The 23,642-nt window shown below is 40.7% G+C and overlaps 1 protein-coding gene across 4 annotated transcripts in view; it reads left to right on the top strand.

The window, feature by feature from the left end:
* FYN (FYN proto-oncogene, Src family tyrosine kinase) overlaps positions 1-23,642 on the top strand; it is a 197,414-nt gene that overhangs the window by 109,786 nt on the left and 63,986 nt on the right. For all 4 annotated transcript variants that reach the window (XM_075862287.1, XM_075862286.1, XM_075862284.1 and 1 more), the window contains 3 exons: positions 4,359-4,616; positions 7,246-7,342; positions 23,293-23,391. In XM_075862287.1, the coding sequence (XP_075718402.1) occupies positions 4,370-4,616; positions 7,246-7,342; positions 23,293-23,391 (443 nt within the window). In that variant the 5' untranslated portion in view covers positions 4,359-4,369. The remainder of the gene's footprint in view (positions 1-4,358; positions 4,617-7,245; positions 7,343-23,292; positions 23,392-23,642) is intronic.

Genomic DNA, 23,642 nt, shown 5'->3' with positions numbered 1-23,642 from the left:
GGAATTATGGGGACATTATACTATCTTGTTGGCATTATACTGTGTGGGGAGGCTCTATAAAGGCATTAAACTGGGTGGGGGCATTATACGGTGGGGAGGCACGATAGGGGTATTATACTATGGGGGCACTAATATTGGTATAATTTACAGTAATGGATACATCATCCCATACATCTTTGTCATCAAATTTGTCACTTGAATTTTCAACCAAAGCTGACTTACTTGAAAATATAGACGCTCTACCTGCTTTTTATTTTATAATGCTTAGCGACAGTCACCATTTCTATTAGTACGTATGGCATCATGATTGAGTAGATCAGAAGGACTTAAAATGATAGTGTTCTTGCCACTTTACCGAACTATGATTTGTAAATATATTAAAATCATTCTAGGGATTGAAACCGAGCTACAGTTACTATACAACTTCCTAAAGATGATGTATTATATTTGACTAGGTTTTTTTCTGACTGGTGAACTTTTAGAAGGTCCGCTCATTAGACTCTGTTACAGGGAGACCTAAAATGCTTCGTTTCCTAGGTAATATTTTTAGATAATTCTAAATTATAGTAATTCAGGAATTTAAGGATAGCTTGACAGGACTCCTCTTCCCTTACGTCAGTTCGTGTGAATTACTTGACAGACCGCACAAAACTATAAAAATGGGCCTTCTTGTGGAATCATTGCAATGAATTTTAAATTGGGTTCTAGCTGAATGTTTTAAATGGTTGGCAGACAGACAAGTATCACTCACTGTTGCCCTCCTCAAGATTTATTGTTGTGGTTGGGTTTTGCGAGTCTGACCGAGTCATGGGGTCACTCTTGTAACACTGATTTGTCTGTGTCTGAGAATTTCTATGCTAATTTGATAAATTATTCTGAGCAGATAGTTATATGGCTTCTATGTATGTTTGAACAATGACTCATTAAATATGAACACTTCTCTTTCACTGAAATGGGCAGTCTTTTTTTTTTTTTTTTTTTTTTTTTTAATAATGTTTTATTTTAAGAATAAACAACAAAATGGCAGTCCGAAGAAAGGATTCATGAAGAATCAGTATATACGTAGAGATCAAAGTTGCATTGTTTCTGCAACAGTTAAGTTACCCTCATTTCTATGCAGAACAACAGATTAGTCATAGTAATATCATAGTAAATAGTAGTGCCAAGTGACAAACTTATCTCAAAAAAAGTTATACATTATAGATAATAAATATAAAAATATTTGTATTTATTAAATTAAACAAAATGGTAGCACAATATCAGTTCTAATTGTAACAATTTTTATTTTTCATTTCAGATGTTTAGATTAGATTTGTTACATTGTGATATGTAGCATGTTCTTTGTGCTTTCATTTAAGTTGCCTGGTGCTTACTCTATCTCGGCGCCCAGCGGCCCAAATTACCTCCTACAGTTGCTCTCACTTTTCGTCAGACCTTTCTGTACATTGAAGACATGTGGAGCTAGTTTTTTTAATATCTCCAGGCAATTGTATGCCAAACTAGAAAATGGTCTATCCGAAAAGGAGGTGCTGCTGTTTTGGTATATTGTTTTGACCAGTAATTATCACCAGAAAGTGCTGTTATAAATTGGCCACCATACTCCAGTTTAATCAGGGCCAACCTGTGGCATAGTTAAATTGAGACACAAAGCATCCACATCTTGATACGTGATAACTATCCTTCTGTGAGCTTAAGAAAGGACCTGGAGGGTCCAGGATTCACTTAGGCCCTATTCACACGACAGGGTTTCCCGGCCGTGTGACGGCCGACACATGGCCGCAGTAGGAACAATAGACTCCAAATGGGGCTATTTACACGACCGATTTTTTTGATGGCCCGGAAAATTCGGTCGTCAAAAAATGGAACATGCCCTGTTTTCGGTCGTTCTCCCGGCCGCCCGGCTCTCATCGAAGTCTATGGGGCTGGGTAATACACGGCCATCACTGGAATGTGTCCAGAGTAACGGCCTTGTCTTCCGTTGCTCGCTCTCTCTCCTTCTCACAGTACGAAGCGCATGTGAGGAGGAGAAGGAGGGTATTTTTTGCTCCATGTAGGAGCGGAATCCCAAATCCCCGGCCACAGCTTCATCAACGCTGTGGCCGGGGATTGGGGATTCCGTTTCAGAAGTGCCTGATGTCACTGTGTCCATATATGGACACAGTGAAGTCAGGGACTTCTCCTGGAGTGGAAACACCGGCCACAGGTTCGGGGATTCCGCTTCAGAAGTGCCTGACGTCACTGTGTCCATAGGTGGGCTGTGTGGCACTACCTACAGGGGGCTGTATGGCATTACCTATAGGGGGCTGTGTGGCACTACCTACAGGGGGCTGTGTGGCACTACCTACAGGGGGCTGTGGGGCACTACCTACAGGTGGCTGTGTGGCACTACCTACAGTGGGCTGTGTGGCACTACCTACAGGGGGGCTGTGGCAGTATCTACAGAGGACTGTGGCATTATCTACAGAGGGAAGTGTGTAGGAAAAAAATTACAAATGATATTCATCTGATTTTAAAACGGCATCTGATTTTAAAACGGACAGGGCCAAAAATGGGTCAAAATCGGCTGTTAAAAACGGTAACACGGCCTGGGACGGAATCGGAACGGATGAAAAACAGTCCAAAACGGCCGTTTTCATCGGCCGACACTCGGACCCTGTCGTGAGAATAGAGCCTTACTGTCCCGTGGAGCTTCCATGTTTACAAGGGCTAATGATTGGGAACGAGCGTTCTTATGAGCGCTTATTTCCCCCGATCCACGACCCGTGTAAAAGGGCTTTTACAAACCATGGAGTACAAACTTATTTAAATCCTGGTTACCAGACCTGACACTCAACTTTTACAGTTAGCCCAATGGATTGTCTCTCCTGCCCAAACACAGTAATTGACAGCTTTATACACGCTCCTACAGGACAAGCCATCAATCACTGTGTATTGGCGGAAGAGTCTGTATATCGGAATCACTAGAAAAGCGGAGAGGCGCATCTGGGCCAGTATTTAAATAAGTAATAAAAAAAAATTACGCTCCTCAGATAGGGCAGCATGTGAGTCTGGCATTGTCAGATTTAACACTGCAGAGCAGCTGTTTTGCAGGTCAGGGAAAGAAAATGACTGGCTATATACATTCAGAACTTGTTGGTGTAATTTATACATACAGTACCCATATAGACACTGTAGATTCTGTAGCATCTGGCTGTTATTTTCCTCTATACATGACTGTCAATGCTTTTAGTCTTTCCATTTCTTATATTTGAGGCAGTGAATGATGGCATCCTGCTAGAGAATAACATGATCTCTGAGTGCTGTTCTGTACAGAACATTCCCTTGCCTCATCCCACGTTCATTAGTGTATAGCGTGGCAAAGTGCCTCCTGCAGACACATTTCACTCCTTGGCTGCTTTTCACTTGGCACACAGTGACATTTTCGGCCTTAAGCAGTGGGTGGATGCAAGTAACAACCCAACAGCTTACATATTGGGATTACTTTTCTCATTATTGTGTGAAATGGTATTTCTCTGTGTAACTGACACTAGTACAGTTAACTGAAACAGCAACGAGAAGAAATTTTGCTTTGTTTTATGCTTTTTGTTGTGTTTGATGTGATGTTTATTTTTCTGAAATGTTTATATTAAAGTTGTTCAGTATACAGTACTTGAATAACAAAGCACATACTATTAAAACTAAGAGTGGGTCCAAAACATGGAAGTAGTGCAAATATTTTCATTATACTTTCTCTCTTTAGGTTCCACTTCTGGTTTTGGCTTACAAATACTGATACGGTGGCTGTTTGGCCTTCCGATCATTTGAGCAGGGTACATTTAACAGGATACTGTAACTGTAATCTCTTTCACCTATGACTAGCTTATATTTACTGGAGAGTTGAGGAAGGGATGTCTACCCTGGATTATTCAGGGGTGGATATCTTCTTCAATCTATTATTGGCTTGCAGATGTTCTTCGAATTACTACCGATAGAAATCCAAAGACGCATATATTCTTATTTTAGAGCAAATAGTGTTGAACAAAATGGCATAGGATGGGGTTTTATATTATGGAGAAAATAGCTGTGAATCTCTTGATGTTACTGACCATAAAATATGAGTACATACACTTTTTTAAAGAATTACTCACGCATCTACAGAATTATAGCAAATGAGAAAAGAATGGTTTCCGCAGTATACATTTGTGTAGTTTTCTGTGAAAAGTAATGGATGTAGAAAGTGTGTTGTGTAAACAGAATTAGTAATAACTCATCTCAAGGAATGTAATTACTATCACCACTGCAGCGACATGGCATGCTGAAGACCATTGTTATACAGTCATACAATTGCTTGACAATATGTTTTATTCTTCTTTTTTTAGGGATATAGATAATGGGCTGTGTGCAATGCAAGGATAAAGAAGCAACCAAACTGACAGATGAGAGGGATAACAGTTTAACTCAGAGCTTAGGCTATCGCTATGGGACAGATCCCACTCCACAGCACTATCCTAGCTTCACTGTGACCACCATTCCAAATTACAACAACTTCCATGGGACTGCAGGGCAGGGACTTACAGTCTTTGGGGGTGTCAACTCCTCATCACACACAGGAACCTTGCGTACAAGAGGGGGAACAGGTAAGGCCAATCATACTCTTTTATTTGACACACACACACACACACACACACACATATATATATATATATATATATATATATAATTTTCGCATCATATGTCTTGAACTAACCTAGGAACCCTTGCACTAACTCAGGAAACCCAAATAGAGAAATAATAAGTAATGAAGTCATGAATATGTAATTAGTTGTCCAAATGGAGAAAGTTTTTGATTCTTGTCAACCTTTACATCAACTGCCAATTTGCCTGAATTTATTATACATTATATATATTAGACATTTGGAGTTCAGAATCGGACTACAATCTGTAACTCACAATACATAACTTCACATGGTGAGAAAGTGGAGTTGTGTATTCTGAGCTTTAACTGACAAAAACGTGACTGTTCTGTTAAATCTCAGTGAAGTTGGACTTGTGCTTAAACTAAAGTAAAATAAATAATTAAAGGAATAAATAAGCCAAAGCACTGGGCATTTCAAGGCAGTTTCTGGACCGCATTAGTCGAGAAACGCATAGTCTAAATTAAAGCGAATTCATACTATAACCGCCTGTCGCCCCATCTGTCCCCATTTGAAACATTTGTATTCACCGCCACTTATCTGCTGGGGCGCTACATGGTCTCGGCATAGTAAACGGGCTTGAGCAGCCGGCTACTGTTTTCTGCATACACTAGAGAAGGAAAACCATTCAAAGTTGAGCAAATTTACGTGTGATTATTACATAACCTAGTTGAACTTTGATCACACTACCTTAAAGGAGCGCCGCCTCTTCTCTTTTTTGTTCTACTCCAGACACGTATGGAGAAGATTAACTTCACCCATAGCCCCAGAAACAAAGAAAAAATAGCTGTATACCCCAACCCATGTCACATTCACAGGGTTTTTGAAAGCTTCCTCTAAGGGTTAAGAAAACCAAATATGGAATTTTGCCCCTGTTGTGCTATTAATTTGTATGTCAGGAAAATAATATCCGTGATCTTCATCAGTTATTCTTACCTAAAACTAATACCCATTTATCATTTTATGGACCCTTGAGTGTAACATAGGGGAAGTGGTACGCTGCGGTAAAGGCAGTCATACCTATATTTTTTGGTTTGCAATGGAGGTAGGCATTAAAATACCAGAGTCAATATATGAAATATTCCATAGAGCAAGGTTTCTCATCTTTTTTCTACTGGGGCATTACCTACCAGACTATAGTTATGCCTCGCCATCACCATTGGTCAAAGTTCATTCCAAAATGTAACAAAAAAAAATCTAAATTTATCTTTCATTTATCTTGCAATGCCTTCAGAGTCCATCCATTAAGAATGTGAAAATAGTTTTTATTCTGAAAAATATAATATTTCCAGAGACCAGCGCTAATCCAAGAATATTAGCACTCTACAGAATGTAGAGAAATCCGGTGACCGGGCAATGTGGTAATAGTGCAGGGAGACACCCGGACCGGTAATGAACTCCACGTTCTTACCACAGTCTGTGCTGCGTTATTGGTGTTCGTAGTTAGAGGCCAAGGTCTGAGGCTGCATCATATTGTGGTTCTTATGATATCTGTATACATTCTTGGTATAATGTTGGTTGGATGGTTTGAGTGGTAGTCATCCATTCAACATTACCAACACACCAAAATTTCTGTACTTTTTTATATTAAAGATGTCTGATGTATCATAGGGGTTAATAAGCAGTAAACTGACCAGATATTATATATTATGTTGAAGTTAAGCTGGAATTAGGCATTTTATATCCTAAATGAAGTCTCATACTGTGTTGTATAATTGAATGGGACTGTATTCAGTGCACTTTCCATCCAGGGTTAGGGGTATCCATTTATCATTCTGTGAAGCATATGTTTGCAGACAAATGTCCACATGTGCACAGATGTTTTAGAGTATCTATTGGAACAGACATTACATTTTTCTAATGCTAGACAATCCAGTAAACAACATGAATCTTGCGTGCTATTAGCTTAATAAAAAGATTTTATTTATTTTTTTATTACGAAAAAGCAACAATTAAGTAACCAGTATAAATAATAAGCTCTAGTTTTCCGATACAATTTTCCTTTGTGTTCTGTAAGCAATTCACTTTTCAATCTCATGCGGCTCCTATTACTACAAATTGGTTCACAATGGTGACTGTGATAGATAACCGTGTACTGGTTTTGGGTATAAATTAATAGTGTGAATCTTTAATTCTTCTGACAAATATGGTCCCAGCTAAAATAGTAGAGAGGGTGGGAGACCAGATCTCGTGCTTGCACAAAAACGTAGCTGCCAAAAGTTGACATAAACCAGGAGATTTTTAGGACAACCAAGCCCAGAAATCGGGAAATGTTTCCAATATAATAGGCAGAACATTAAGTAAATTCAAATACAAGATTGTAAATTCCAGCTTTGTTAAGCACAGTTACACATTCCACTGTCCACAATGAAAACGAGTCTCCATTAATTAAAGGGGAAATTACATTCAGTACAACCCTGTCAAAGACTAGTAGAGGCTATTCTAAACCATAGCATATGGATTGAATCACATTGAGTTACATTGTAACTGCTTCGGCTGATCGGTGCCAGAACTATTTAATGTATGAGCTAGTGTAATGCCACTTAATATGTGATCTGCTTTCATTCCCCAGGAGTTACACTTTTTGTGGCTCTTTATGACTATGAAGCAAGAACAGAAGATGACCTAAGTTTTCAAAAAGGAGAAAAGTTCCAGATACTTAATAGCTCGTAAGTGCTGAGATGATTTTCAGGTTTTTTTGTTTTGGATTATAATTTTGTTTTATAAAGTTTTATATTGCGCCAATGATCAAAAGGAAAGTCATAAATATAAGAGAAAGACGCGCACACTGGGGTTATGTGTATCAGGCAACTGTCAATTTCCTTGTCAGCTTGCATGTCTTATTTCTTAAATGTTGCATGTGCACAATGAGACAGTCATTTCATGTGTGAAATGACTACAACAGGTCGAGCTTGTTATTCATCTGCATTGTTTCACTGTAATAAAATGTGTCTCTAGACTTGAAAATCTTCAACTATCTAACCAAGCCTATAAAAAAAAGAATATTGGTTACTGGACCAAGGAAATGTTGTATTTCATTCATATGGGCCTCACTTTTTGTAATGCACTAACCCCATTTTATGGAGTGCAACACATGAATATGTGTGCCCTTTGTCTATTGCATATGAACATTTAAATCTTATATGCCAATACAATAACCAAACAAACATGTATAGATAGATAGATTAGATAGATAGATTAGATAGATAGATAGATAGATAGATAGATAGATAGATAGATAGATAGATAGATAGATAGATAGATAGATAGATAGATAGATAGATAGATAGATAGATAGATAGATATACAGTGGATATAAAAAGTCTACACACCCCTGTTAAAATGCCAGTTTTTGTCATGTTACAAAATCAGTACAAGATGAATTATTTCAGAACTTCTTCCACCTTTAATGTCACCTATAATCTGTACAATTCCATTGAAAAACAAACTGAAAGCTTTTAGGGTGGAAAAACAAAAGCAAAAAATAATGTGGTTGCATAAATATGTACATTCTTAAACTAATACTTTGTTGAATTACCCTTTTACTTTATGACAGCATTCAGTCTTTTTGGGTACAAGTCTATCAGCATGGCACATCTTGACGGCAATTGTTGCCCACTCTTCCTTGCAAAAGCGCTCCAAATCTGTCAGAGTACGAGGGCATCTCCTGTGTACAGCCCTCTTCAGGTCATCCCACAGATTTTCAATGGCATTCAGGTCTGGGCTCTTGCTGGGCCATTCCAAACCTTTGATCTTCTGTTGATTTGGAGGAATGCTTTGGGTCGTTGTCCTTCTGAAAGGTGAAATTCCTCTTCACCTTCAGCTTTTTAGCAGAGGCCTTTCAGGTTTTGTGCCAATATTGACTGATATTTGGAACTGTTCATAATTCCCTCCACCTTCACTAAAGCCCCAGTTCCAGCATCAGAAAAACAGCTCTAGATCATAATGCTACCTCCACCATGCTTCACTGTGGGAATGGTGTTCTTTTGGGGATGTGCAGTGTTTGCTTTGCGACAAACATACCTTTTGAAATTATGGCCAAAAAGTTCAAACTTTGGTCTCATCAGACCATAACACATTTTCGCACATGCTTTTGGCAGACTTGATGTAGGTCTTTGCAAAACATAGCCGGGCTTGGATGTTTTTCTTTGTTAGAAAAAGCTTCCATCTTGCCACCCTACCCCACAGCCCAGACATATGAAGAAAACAGGAGATTGTTGTCACATGCACTACACAACCTGTACCTGCCAGAAAGTCCTGCAGCTCATTTAATGTTACTGTAGGCCTCTTGGTAGCGTCCCGGACCAATTTTCGTCTTGTCTTTTCATCAAGTTTTAAGGGACATCCAGTTCTTGGTAATGTCAATGTTGTGCCAAATGTAATCCACTTCTTGATGACCGTCTTCACTGTGTTCCATGGTATATCTAATGCTTTGGAAATTTTTTGGGACCCTTCTCCTGACTGATGCCTTTCAACAATCAGATCCCTTTGATGTGTTGTAAGCTCTTTACGGACCATGGCTTTTGATGTCACATGCAACAAAGAAAATGTCAGGAAAATCCTAATAGAACAGCTGAACTATATATAATGTTACTCAGAATCACTTTAAATAATGGCATCTGTGTATTGTCTACTATTTAACAGGAGTTTAAATGTGATTGGCTAATTCTGAACACAACCACATCCCCAATTATCAGAGGGTGTTCATACTTATACAACCATATTATTTTAGTTTTGTATTTTTATTTTTCCCCTATAAATGATTTCAGTTTGTTTTTCAATTGAATTGTACAGATTATGGGTCAAATTAAAGGTGGAAAAAGTTCTGAAATGATTCATCTTGTACTGATTTTGTAAGATGACGAAAAACTGGCATTTTAACAGGGGTGTGTAGACTTTTTATATCTACTGTACAAGTAAATCAAATGGAGGTTTCTTTGAATGTCACAACAGTTCGATATTAGCGCCAGTGCCACTGCTTTGTTCACAATAGTCTTTTTATACATTTCTCTCAGAGGAATCCATGACAAGACTGAAAAACTTGATCTTTATGGAAGAAAACACATGGTGCATTTGCAGATTAGGTTACAGTATAAATGGACACAACCTCACTAGTCACTTCCTCAACTTGTCAGTTCTATTGTCAGTGTATTTCTTTTATACTTGTATGCAGTATAACGTTGTACATATAATACTGTGGTAATGATGGTGGGTTGTGAACCCTTATGCCAGGTGATGATGGTACTGGCAGACGAGTTGCAATAAAATTAAGGGGCATCAATTTTACTTCGAGATTTCGATAAGTGAAGCTAACGGGACAGTTTACTCTTATTTATTTTTGACTGGTATTATGTAGCTGCCCTTTAAAGCTGATCTGTCAGTTTGAGTGTAGCATGTAATGGGCATGGTTGCACAAACCCTGGGGCACTTTAAAAAAAAAATTCTACCCTCCTCCGTTATTTAGATATCAGTGCTGTTATATTTGGCGCTCGATATTTAAATAACCCCTAAACTGTCAATTGGGCGTGTAATGGCAAGGGGGCGTGTTACTATGGCTGTGAGACTGTCCAATCAGCTACGGACAGTATCACAGCAAGAGCTGGAGAGAGGAGAGCGTGTGCGCGCGCACGCTTCCACTCTTCAGCTGTCGGCAGACAAGGATAAGATTGATCTCTCGCGAGAGATCACACAGTCTTGTACTTGTCTGCCGAACTGGCAAGGGGGCGTGTAATGGAAAGGGGGCGTGTCACTGCTGCGAACAGTGCAAGAGCTGGAGAGAGGAGAGCGCGCCCGCTCTCACACTTCAGTTCTCGGTAGACAAGGCCAAGACTGTGATCTCTTGCAAGAGATCACAGGTTTGTACTTGTCTGCCGAACTGGCAAGGGGGCATGTCTCTGCTACGGACAGTGCAAGAGCTGAAGAGGAGAGCACTCTTTTTTTTGTATACAGAAATAGCCCAGCGCTGACGTTTTTACAAGTGGGTTTACCGGTCCCCACTTGGATCAATAATATTGAAAAGCAAAATATCTACTGAAAGGAATGCAAGAGGTGGATTCAGCACCAAGACAAGGAAAGTGTTTAAAAAGGAAGCTCCGTTCCAAATTTTATTCCATAAATGTAAAAGATATATTCCAGGTACAAAAGGTGGTTGCGGATATAGGCGTTTCGGACGACTGCAGCGTCCTTATTCATGACTTGTTTAAACCAGATAACACACAGGGCTGGGGTTTATATCTGGTTACACACGTGGACAAAATTGCGGTCCAGAGAGAAAGTCATTTTGGAGCGCAAATAAACTTCTAATATTGACACCGATATACGGAAGGTGTCAAATTGAGTAGCAAGATCAAAATTAGTGGTTGATTTGTGATAAAGTGCATGACTATGTTATTTTAGTGATATTAACCTGAGAGATCTGCTTTAATGTGAATTCAGACTTTCCCTATATAGGACGTCCTTATGTCTAAAAAGTAACCTTTTTTGTCATGTGGTTTGCCAAATGTAACCGGAATATGTTGAGCAATACTCCTGTGGAAATCAACATGTATCATTCACAATACAAGCACATTCAACTAGCACTTAGAGCACTGTTTCCCAAACCAGGGTTCCCAGGACCGCCGGGGTACTTGGGCTCTTTACAGTAGGGAAGATAAACAAGGAAGTTTCAAACAAGTAAAATGGATTTCAGCTGAATTATAGTACTGGACAAGAATTATAGAATGCTTTACCTGTCCCTACAGCAAGCTTCTTTGAGGCAATAATGTGGGTACAGGTTCCCTGAGAATGTAAACATTCAGGTGTTCCCCCATGGTAATAAGGTTGGAAATCACTGCTCTAAAATCTCAGTGAGGATAATGGATTAATGGATGCCAATTCATAGTGCTGGAACATGGGTATCTAGATTATTAATTATTATTTTAGTATTATTATTTCCTTTTAAATTAGACAGTGAAAAAAACCATCATGTTATGTAACAAATTCGCATTCCGAATATTGCATCTTTCTACATTCAGTGTAGAGCTATTTTTCCTTAATTGTAAGAAGTCTTCCTAGTATTTTTCATTGAGAGATAAAAGTCATAAAAGCCTAAAAAGAAAAATAAATGCTGTTAATGTGACAATTCCCTTACCTTGTTTATGTATTTGCTCATAGTTTATATAGCATCAAATAACGCACTTACATCCATCAGTCCCTGTTTCCAGTGGGCTAACAGTCTAATTTTGCTTCTTGAAGAACACACAGTATGGATGTTTTATAGGTGGTCACTTGACTTATCAGTATGTTTGGGAAGTGTGGGAAAATTGCAATACCCATTGAAACCAATTTAAATATGGTTGGAACATAAAAACCCTATACAGATTGTCAGCCATGCCCGCAGTGGTGCATGGTAAAAGTGATAACCATTTTACTACCTCCTTCAATTGAATTTAGATTGTAGGGTCCTACGGCAGGGACCTCTTTCCTTTTGTCTTAACTGTATGCTCATTTGTTTTTATCACTTGTCATTTTACCTGTTGAAACTTCCCTAACTGAAAAGCGCTGTGGAATATGTTGGTGCTATATAAATAAAGATTATTATTAAGGGTGCTGGTGTCTTATAATGGGACATCCAGCTAAGAACATCCTTTTCCATAGACGTATGCTCCTGTCACACTTCAGCCATCCATCCCTGTTCTTTACACCATTGTTCTATACTACGTGCCACTGTGTGCCTGCTTAAACAAACACACTCATTCCTCCAGTGCCAGGGGCCCTAGTAAGCTGATGTAGTAAAGCTTCTGCTAGGCAGCAATGCAAGCAATTAGATTAATAACATTATCTTAATGAATGTCTTAAGAAATTCCATAATACAGTACATCCTGTTCATCTCTCACACAGCATCTTTTATATGCATTTCTCAGGCCTTAGATTCACTATCAGATGACATAATAGGCGTATAGATTAAGAGATAGGTTTGTTTACATTGAATTACAATCTTCTGAAAAACATTGCAACATGAAACTAAAATCTTAGGCTCTATTCACACCTGTGTCAGGACTATCCATTTTTTGTTCTCCCTTCATAAGAGCAGAACAACTAAAAACCAGAGCATCTGGATCCGTCGCATGACCGATACCACCGGTGCCGGATAAAACTTATTGACTTTGGGTTCCGTCGGGATTCTGTCACAGTGTCCAATTTTATGCCGGATAAAAAAGCCCAAATAACGGAGCCCCCGACACAGATGTGAATAGAGCCATAGACCTACAATTTAGAAGAATAACATGGTTCTCTCTTGGATTGCTGTTAACATGTGCGCTTTTGTGTGTCTATCTTGTGCTGCTGTGTTGGGAGATTGCAGCACACAGTCATTCACATTGTGAAATACCATGTTTAGACTATGTTCACATTACATTTTTTGTATCCCTTTAGATGGACAAGCGTAGGCTACTATGCTATACTATCCTCCAAAAAAAAGGTATACTGACGTATGCCAGCCTGATGAAGGTCAAAAGGACACTCTTTTGGCCACTGTGAGGCTAATGGAGTCCTAATGGCCACGTTTAGCCTGTACAACGTAACGTTAAACATAGGCCAAAAACTTAGAGACACACGCAAACATATATGTATGTGTGCGATTTACAGTTCCGATGGCTGTGTGCAGCCCAACACCGGATTGTGACAAAACAGGACCTGTAGCTTCACAATAATCCTGTTGTCACAATGTTGTCCCACCCACACTCTGCTCCGTAGTGAAAGGTTACAAACGCTGAGGTACAGAATTTTTTTTGGTTTTAAAAGCACAGTTGTACCTTATTGTGGGTCTGAGTAAATTTTTCATATATTTCAAAGGGGTTGTATACTAAATGTGCTAAACAGTTGTAACAGGGTAGAGCGATCTTAAACTCTCCGCAGCCGATGTCCTAACGGTCTTTGTTTCTCATTATTAAAGCTATGCCATCAATAAGAATACATTCTGCAGTGTTTTAGGAGGAACATACCTCAAATTTAACAAGAACGAACAGTACGAGCCTAGACATTGACATGACATTTTTATTGTTCCCGCCTTATGCTTTTCAACCACAGATTGTAGAAATACAGAAGGTTTGTTTCTGGGTTGTTTCCAAAGACTGAGAAAAGATTCTGGGGGAAATATATTACTCGTTCTCTACCATAGAAAAGTCGCAACTGGCACAAAAGTTGAAATATGGGGGGGTGCAACTTTTGTGCCCTGTTCGCCTGTCATGCCATTTTTCTCAACAGTGGAGCTTGTCAGAAGGGGGTGGGAGCCACCTTTAATTTACTATAATTTACACTAGAAACTGGCGTACATTATATAGCAAATCTACACCAGCTCATAGGCGTACATTTGACTCACACAGACGGCCAGAGATTCACCTAATTTATTAAGAGGCGCAACACGGAAGGCCATATGCATGAAAAACTGCCTGTTTTTTGCACACGCTCATGTGAATGAGACCTAAAACATGTATCCCTCCAATTGTTTGCTGTTAGCTTGAAATTTTACTGCAGTAGACAAATCTGATCCTTCATTCATTTGTGTGCAGCACCCACTGTTAAACTTAGCACACTGACAAAATACTGGCTTGTCCTGCTCTGTTTTATACACTGCAATGCTCTTGTATGTAAAGGAACCTTTATGGGTGCTAGCATGCTGGTAGTAAAATACCGCCATCTAGTGTATGCTTCCTGGATTTTAACAGTGGATATTTTTTCTTCCTTTTGTTACTAACACATGGTGTTTGCCAGCCATTATTAAATAGCACCAATATATTCTGTTCTGCTTTAGGCCTCATCTACACGAGCGTGTGCGTTTTGCACGCGCAAAAAACGCAGCGTTTTGCGTGCGCAAAAGGCACTTGACAGCTCCGTGTGTCATCCGTGTATGATGCGCGGCTGCGTGATTTTCGCGCAGCCGCCATCATAGAGATGAGGCTAGTCGACGTCAGTCATTGTCCATGGTGCTGAAAGAGTTAACTGATCGGCAGCAACTCTTTCAGCACCCTCGACAGTGCATTACGATCACCATATCGAGTAACCTGTTTAAAAAAAAAGAGGTTCGTACTTACCGAGAACTTCCCGGCCGTTGCCTTGGTGACGCGTCCTTGGTGACGCGTTCTTGGTGACGCGCCTCTCTTGACATCTGGCCCCACCTCCCTGGATGACGCAGCAGTCCATGTGACCGCTGCAGTCTGTGCTTGGCTTGTGATTGGCTGCAGCTGTCACTTGGACTGAATTGTCATCCCGGGAGGTCAGACTGGAGGAAGAAGCCGGGAGTTATCGGTAAGTCAGAACTTTTTTTTTTTTTTTACACGTTCATGTATATTGGAATCGGAAGTCACTGTCCATGGTGCTGAAACAGTTTAAACTCTTTCAGCACCCTGCACAGTGACTGTCTCCTGCCGGGTTCGGTCAAAACTAGTTCGGCCGAACCCGGTAAAGTACGGTTCGCTCATGTCGAAGACACTCCGTTCGGATGTTTGTAAACAGAAAACGTGGTGCTTTTCTGTTTACATTCAGTTTGACAGCTCTTGCGCGAATCACGCAGTTCGCACGGAAGTGCTTCCGTGCGACCTTCGTGGTTTTCACGCACCCATTGACTTCAATGGGTGCGTGATGCGCGAAAAACACAGAATTATAGAACATGTCGTGAGTTCACTCACGCTGAGCAAAACTCACGGACCGTCTGCATGCCCCCATAGACTTGTATAGGTCCGTGCGACCCGCGTGAAAAGCACGCGCGTCGCACGGACGTATATCACGTTCGTGTAAATGAGGCCTTAGGGGAAGAAACATATATATCAAATTACAGATAATAAGAACAAGTGAACATCGGCAAACACCGAGACAAAAGAAAAGAGGGCCCTGCCCATTAGAGCTTTCGATCTTTTATTGCAAAATATTTTTATATTTTACCATCTATAATAATAATATAATGACATAATCGATTAACAACTGTATTGTATGTATTTTCAACAGCCACTGGATAATGCACTTTTTGAGTGCTATTAATTTAAGAGGAGATATATATAATAATAATAATAATAATAATAATGACACACGTATTCGTACAGCCACCTCCAGAGGCATCTGTTACATCCATGACAGGATTCCTTTTAATACTGATAAACATGTAAAGCATTAACAGTTAAACAAATAAGAACTAAAAAGGAGTTGTCTCGTGAAGATAACACCTTTTAAACTAGAAGTTGGCCTAGCGTTCAGCTTATTTCTGTGGTGCCGACTATAGAAACTGCGTCTGCCCATACAAATGATTTGCCGACTATGTAGCACATGTACGGGCTGGGTCCGCCAGAGCAAAAGGCCCCTCTTAGTTACCAGGCCTGCGCTCTGGCTCATAGAGTGGTTCCTAGCTGGGTACCCCCCAACTATCAGTGAAATATCTGTCATCCCCAGGTGATACTACCTTCATGTTATTATATTTTTAAAATTGCTTTTACCACTTGCAGTCATCTTTGAAATCTATCCAATAGGCTATTGATCTTTATGCACTAAATGTGAAATCATCTGTCTACAACAGGGGTGGGGAACCGTTTTTCTGCCACAGGCTATTTGGTTATTTATAAAATCATTCGCGGACCATACAAAATTATTTACTTAAAAATTACCCTGCTATATTTGGTCAAACATTGAATTAACTCACCCCTAATGTGATGTCTGGAACTGCTTCTCTTTGGTGAGGCGCGTGATGTTAGCCGGTATTGATGATGTTGCGCTGGCCAGTCTGTAGCGCAGTCGACCCTTTGGTTAGTTTTGAAAAGAACTGCTCGCAGCAGAAAGTTGTTCTGACTTACGTACTTAAAGGGGTTTTCCCATCAGAGGCATTTATGACATATCCACAGGATACGTCATAATTGCCAGATAGATGCAGGCCCCATCTCTGGGACCCGCACCTATCTCTAGAACGGGGCCCCCTAAACCCCGTTCTACCTCTCTGTGTTCCGGCTGATTTCCGACCATGAAGAAGAAAATAGCGTGGCTCGCTGAGCTACGCAGTTTCCGTAACTCCCATAGCAGTGAATGACAGTTGCGGATACATGCGAGCTACGCTGTTTTCGTAACTACTATTCAGTTCTATGGGACTTACGGAAACCGCGTAGCTCAGCGAGCTACGCGGTTTTACTCTCCATGGTCGGAAATCAGCCACAACACAGAGAGGTAGAACGTGGTTTAGAGGGCCCCATTCAAGAGATAGGTGTGGGTCCCAGAGGTGGGACCCGCATCTATCTGACATTTATGACATATTCTGTGGATATGTCATAAATGTCCCTGATGGAAGAACCTATCCTATGTCTACAATACAGCTAAATTTCTACATTTAGGCCTCAGCTAAGTTTCTAAATTTTAGCTCAGGAGCAGGAGGATGGCAGATGGAGCCAAGTACTGAGTATGCGGCGGACTGAGTGAGGAGGTCAGTATGTTCCAGCTCGGGAGTGGACCAGTTCAGTCACCTGACCACACGTCAGGTGACTGGACTGGTCCACACCCAGGCCGGCACGCAATGGCTTCACTCAGACCGCCACCATACTTTGCTCAGACCGCCGCCCTCCTCCTGCTCCTAAATGTGACTAAGTAAGGCTCACGGAGCTAAGGGCACGGCGGCAGCGGCGGTCAGAGTGAGGTCGGGGCATGCTGTGACGGGAGGGGTCCAGTCACCTGACCTCACGTCACTGATGTGAAGTCAGGTAACTGGACTGTGTCGGCCCAGGAGTGGACCAGTCCGGTCACCTGACCTCACGTCACTGACTCAGGTCAGGTGACCGGGCTGGTCCACTCTCGAGCTGGAACACACTGGCCTCACTCAGACCGCCGCCACTGCCATACTTGAGCCAAGTAGCGAATTACGCGGCGGCAGTGAGTTCCGAGTGAGGTCGGGCTGGACCAAATTATCTTGCAGGCCTTGTACGGCCCGTGGGTGGGACGTTCCCCACCCCTTGTCTACAACAACAAAATCTCTATTACATATTTCTATTCATAAAATATATTATTTTTAATGCTTATAATTTATAGTGCCAACGCTCTGGCCGGTGATTCCGCTCCTGGAGGTGTCCCTGTCCATATATGGACAGTAACGTCAGGGGCTCCTCCTGGGGTGAAATCTCCGGCCAGAGCGCCAGCAGCGCTCTGGCTGGAGATTCTGCACCAGGAGAAGCCCCTGACATCACTGTCCATATATGGACAGTGACGTCAGGGACTCCCTCTAGGAGCGGAATCCCCGGCCAAAGCATCGGCGATGGGTTGGGGATTCCACTCCTAGTGGGAACCCCAAATGCGCTACCTACAGGGAATGGTTGCACTACCAGGGAGGGGGGATTCCGCTCCTAGACGCGCTTCCTCTAGGAGCGGAATCCCCGCAGGAGCGTCAGCAACATGGATTCCAAACCCAGAGGAGCCATGACGACAGCGTCAGCATCCGGCGGCTGAGTGGGCCCCCCAAGTGTAGTGGGCCCTGGCACTTGCCCGGGTTTGCCGGGTGCTGATGTCGGCCCTGTTGGTGGGGGTCAGACTCTCGGAAACCCCTGCTAATCAGCTGTTTGGAAGGGGCTTGTAGTGCTTGTGTTAGTGCTGCTTTCCCTTCATGCCCTTTACTGCTCAAAACTGTCAAACGCTGACACACTTGTAGCGGGAATCACAGTATTACAGCCTTCTCTTTTTCAATTGAATGGGTAGATTGCACTCCTGGCTTACTCACAGCCCCATGAAACTTGACACAGCTTAGTTTGGAAAAAATGCATTGTCCACAGATGCAAAACTTCTACAGACCTATCCAAACAAGGCTGTAAATGCTGGGCACTGTTGCCTCCATCCACTAACTTGAAGAAAGGGAACTGTTGTGCATTATGTTAAACAACAAGAATTTCTAGGTCAGTGTGAAAACAAAAAAACTAAAGTCCTCGGCGGGTAAATATTTTTTAGAATACTTATTTATATAGGTTTACTTATTTCTCAACTTGATAAAATTGATGACAACATTTAAAAAGTGTCACTAGAGGGTTGACTAGTGTCTTCAGTGGTTAGACTACAATTTACACATTGTAACAACTATTAAGAGTTTGTGGAATTTTGTTCTTTATCCACTATCTACTGTGTAAGAGAATTGTTTTCCAAGTAGATCCTGAATATGTCTAATATTTGTGTCATTGTACAAAATAGCCTTGAATAACACAGCTCCCTTTATGGATACATAATTTCAGCACAGACCACTTTACAGCTGAAAGCTCGCATTGAAAAAAAATAATACTCATTCATTTGATGATCTGTGATCCATGCAGCTGCCTTCATTATTTCATGATTTAGGATGACAAGCTGTCATCATGGAATACAATGCTAAGTAATCTGACTTCCTTAAAGAAAGTACCGATTTATGCATTGAAAAACTGATTAGAGAGCCTTAAAATCTTTATTTTACGTATGTCTTCTTGATGCACATAAGAAGTCTCAAAAATATTAAATATTTGTGTAGTTAAGCAGAAACTACACTACTGGTAGTCGGTTAGCAAGAAGAAGGAACAAATATAAAAGAGTAGCAAATGACGGCAGGCTCAGACTACACACAGGGTTTATTTGTTTATTAGTCTCATTGCTCTGCGTAGGAGCTACAGTTAGGTCCAGAATTATTTGGACAGTGACACAAGTTTTAGCATTTTAGCTGTGTACCAAAACATATTGAATATACAGTTATATATTTAACATGGGTTTAAAGTGCAGACTCTCAGATTTAATTTGAGGGTATTCACATCCTAATTTGAGGAAGGGTTTAGGAATTACAGCTTTTTAATATGTGGCTGCCTCTTTTTCAAGAAACCAAAGGTAATTGGACAATTATCTCAAAAGCTATTTAATGGGCTGCATGGGCTATTCCCTCGTTAATCCATCATCAATTAAGCAGGTAAAAGGTCTGGATTTGATTCCTGGTGTGGCATTTGCATTTGGTAGCTGTTGCTGTGAACCCACATCATGAGGTCAAAGGAGCTCGCAATGCAAGTGAAACAGACCATCGTTATGCTTAAACAAATGAAGAAATCCATCAAAGAGATAGCACAAATGAGTGGCCAAATCAACAGTTTGATACATTCTAGAAAAAAAGAGCGCACTGGTGATCTTGTGAACTCCAAAAAGCCTGGACGTCCACAGAAGACAACATCTACCCTTCACAACATCTACCCAAGTGAAGAACACTCTCCTGGAAGTAGGTGTATCAGTATCTAAGTCTACAACAAAGAGAAGACTTCATGAGATCAAATACAGAGGGTTCACCACAAGGTGCAAACCATTAATCAGCCTCAAAAATAGATAGGCCAGATTAGAATTTGCCAAACAACATCTAATGAAGCCGCCCAGTTCTGGAACAGCATTCTTTGGACAGATGAAGATGAAACTAAGATCAACCTGTACCAGAATGATGGGAGGAAGAAAGTATGGAGAAGGCTTGGAACGGCTCATGATCCAAAGCACACCACATCCTCTGTAAAACACGGCGGAGGCAGTGCGATGGCATGGGCATGCGTGGGTGCCAAAGGCTCTGGGTCACTAATGTTTATTGATGATGTGACTGAAGACAGAAGCAGCCGGATGAATTCTGAAGTGTCCAGGGATATACTTTCTGATCAGATTCAACCAAATCCAGCAAGGTTGATTGGACGTCGCTTCACAGTACAGATGGACAATGACCCAAAACATACTGCGAAAGCAACTCTGGAGTTTTTTAAGGCTAAGAAGTGGAATATTCTGCAATGACCAAGTCAATCACCAGATCTCAACCCGATCGAGCTGCATTTCACTTGCTTACGACAAAACTTAAGGCAGAAAGACCCACAAACAAGCAACAACTGAAGACAGCCGCAGTAATGACCTGGCAAAGCATCACAAAGGAGGAAACCCAGCATTTGGTGATGTCCATGGGTTCTAGACTTCAGGCAGTCATTGCATGCAAAGAATTCTCTACAAAGTATTCAAAAAACCATTTTATTTATGGTAATGTTAATTTGTCCAATTACTTTTGAGCCCCTGAAACGAGGAGGCTGTGTAGAAAAATGGTTGCAATTCCTAAACGTTTCACAGGATATTTTTGTTCAACCCCTTGAATTAAACCTGAAAGTCTACACTTCAATTGCATTTCCGTTGTTTCATTTGAAATCCAATGTGGTGGCATGCAGCCCAAATCATGAAGATTGTGTCACTGTCCAAATAATTCTGGACCTAACTGTATATATAAGTTGCTTCCTTTTTTATTTTAGAGTCGTTTGAGCAATATAAAATTGGTTGCACAAATGCACATCCCCTTTCATTGCAAATTATTATACTGAATATTTTTTTTCGCAATTAAAAGTCCAAAAAGTTTTTTCAATAACAATATGCCAAGAGAGGAAACTGCACTCCAGAGTTATGCTTTTAAGATGAGTTCCATAGAGCAACAAGCAACGTTTCAGATGTATAGTCCTTCATCAGGCTTAATCCATGTGGGGAGTTTTATGAAGGGAATCCATATGGATTAAGCCTGATAAAGGATTTAACATCTGAAACATTGCTTGATGCTCTATGGAACCTTGATGATTTAAATAAAAACTCATCTTCGCATAGCTGTCTTTGGTTTCAACTGTATTTTTATTGAAAATTTTCTAAATATACACATAACATTAGGACGCATGGGTAAGCCATACAATCCATTTGACATAGCAGTAAATTCAAACAGACAAAACAAGACACCAGGGAAAAACAAAAAAGGGGGGGAGGGGATAATCAGAGATCAAGCTACGGCCTAGTCCTGAGATATCGGAAGCCAATACTTATCCCACGGATCCCACACTACTTTAAACCTGTCTAGCGTGTTATCAATAGAGGCCGTCATATACTCCATAGTGCGAATTTCCCTAATTCTAGTCATTAATTCGATGTGAGAGGGAGGGGCGGTCTGTCTCCATTTCCAAGCTATCAACATCTTAGCAGCGGTGAGAAAGTGTCGAAAAAGTCGGGCTAGTGGCTTCACCAGTGACCTAGGGGGGACATTCAGGAGATAATGAAGAGGGTCTAGAGGAATATCCTGCTGTAATACCGCCATCGCCAAATTCCTCACCTCCAACCAATACTGTTGGACCAGTGAGCAACCCAAAAAAATATGGAACAGGTCTCCTCTCTGATCACTACATCGCCAACACTCCGAAGGAATACCCGGATTGAAGCTATGCAGAAAGGCAGGGGTATGGTACGAAAACATCAGAATTTTGTATTGATTTTCTTTATATGCAGTGCAGATGGAAGTTTTAGCTGCTTGTGACCAGATAATCTGCCACAATGAGAGTGGGATAGTTTTATTCAGCAGGGTCTCCCATTTCAACATGTATCTATGCCCAGGCGGAGGGGAGTCATCCAGGGACAGCAGTATTGTGTAGATTGCGGATATAAGCCCCTTAGTGGTGGTAGCATACCTACACAACCTTTTGAAGCGCATAGCTGTCTTTGCATATTGTATGACTAAAAACCACAAAAAAAGACCATACTTACAAAAGGACACAGGCGGGTCAGAAACGCTGATGAAGGAGAGTGAACAGGTGCATTAAATAATAATAGCCACTCCCACGAGTCTTGAGGGGAGTGGCGTGTGGTGCATGGGATGTGTATTAAAAAATAATAAATGAATAGTGTATGTGCAAGTGATAATAATATGAGTGAAATATAGGGGGCAGTAATGAGTAAAGTGCCTAAATAAAAGAATAATGGGGTGCAGGTGTGTGAAACATGGAGGGATAGTGTGTAAGTCATGAGGCGCAATGTGTATAGCCAGGTAGAAGCCTATTTGTGACACCTTGTAAATTCATAGAGCGGGCTACCCTGCTTGCTATGCCAGTTAACAACACAACATACTCTCCCAGCATCAAAGACCCTTGTTTTTATCTATATTGTATGACTGTGGATCCTATTGCAATAGGTTCCTGAACTTCCGCATAGCACCACAAAGTATATAAATCCAAGAGATGAGTGCCACCATAGGTTACTAAAGTATTAGGAATCAAATAGGGCTGCATGGGTGGCTTTTTAGCTTTGTCCTGACAAAAATTCTAATATCTTCTACAACAACACTTAATACTCTGGTAACTTGTGGTCTTTATTTATAAGGCAAATACTTGGACCCACAAAATTGTTGCAGAAACAACTTTACTTTCAACCATTAAAACCATGTGAGCATTGCGCACTTTTTAAATGATATTTGCTGCTACTACGATTTATCATGTTGTCCATGACTTCAATTTTCCTAGGCGATTGTTTGGTACAGAGTATATACCAGATTCTTATTAACGATATTCTTAAAAAAAATATTACAAATGCTTTTGCATATGGTTGTTTACTAGTACAGTACTTAATATTTTATATACATCTTTTGTGCAGAGGTGTAACTTAAAGTTCCTGGGTCCCAATGCAAAATCTGTATCGTGGCGCCTTATCTACCATGTGTTATTTAAAAAAAATGTTGTCTTCTTATATGGGAGATAGGCCTTTGGGTCCACTCAGACACCAGGGCTTCTCCCTCCGCACCTCTTATACCTACTCTGCTGCTTTTATGTACTTTTATTTATTGTACATTTTATATTTCTTTCTGCAGTGAAGGGGATTGGTGGGAGGCTCGCTCTTTGACAACTGGTGGGACTGGTTATATCCCAAGTAACTATGTGGCGCCAGTGGATTCCATTCAAGCCGAAGAGTATGTATATATGTATTATATTATATATTTATTATTAAATTGTCTTTATTTTTTTTGTAGAAACAACTTTACTATTTCAACATATAGAACTAGGACTTAGGCTGTGTTCACGTGTGTTGGAGGCACTGTTAGAACCCTCCTTCTCCGATTTTGTTGATAATGGGGGACATATGACATCACTCATTAAAGGTCAAATGGGTCCTTCAGGCGCCATTGGTGAAACCCAATAGCACCAATTAGAAGTCCATCAG

The sequence above is a fragment of the Rhinoderma darwinii genome, chromosome 4 (assembly GCF_050947455.1).
Source record: "Rhinoderma darwinii isolate aRhiDar2 chromosome 4, aRhiDar2.hap1, whole genome shotgun sequence".
In the NCBI taxonomy this organism is placed as follows: domain Eukaryota; kingdom Metazoa; phylum Chordata; class Amphibia; order Anura; family Rhinodermatidae; genus Rhinoderma; species Rhinoderma darwinii.
Note: the sequence above shows the minus strand (reverse complement) of the source record. Positions and strands in the feature narration are given on the sequence as shown.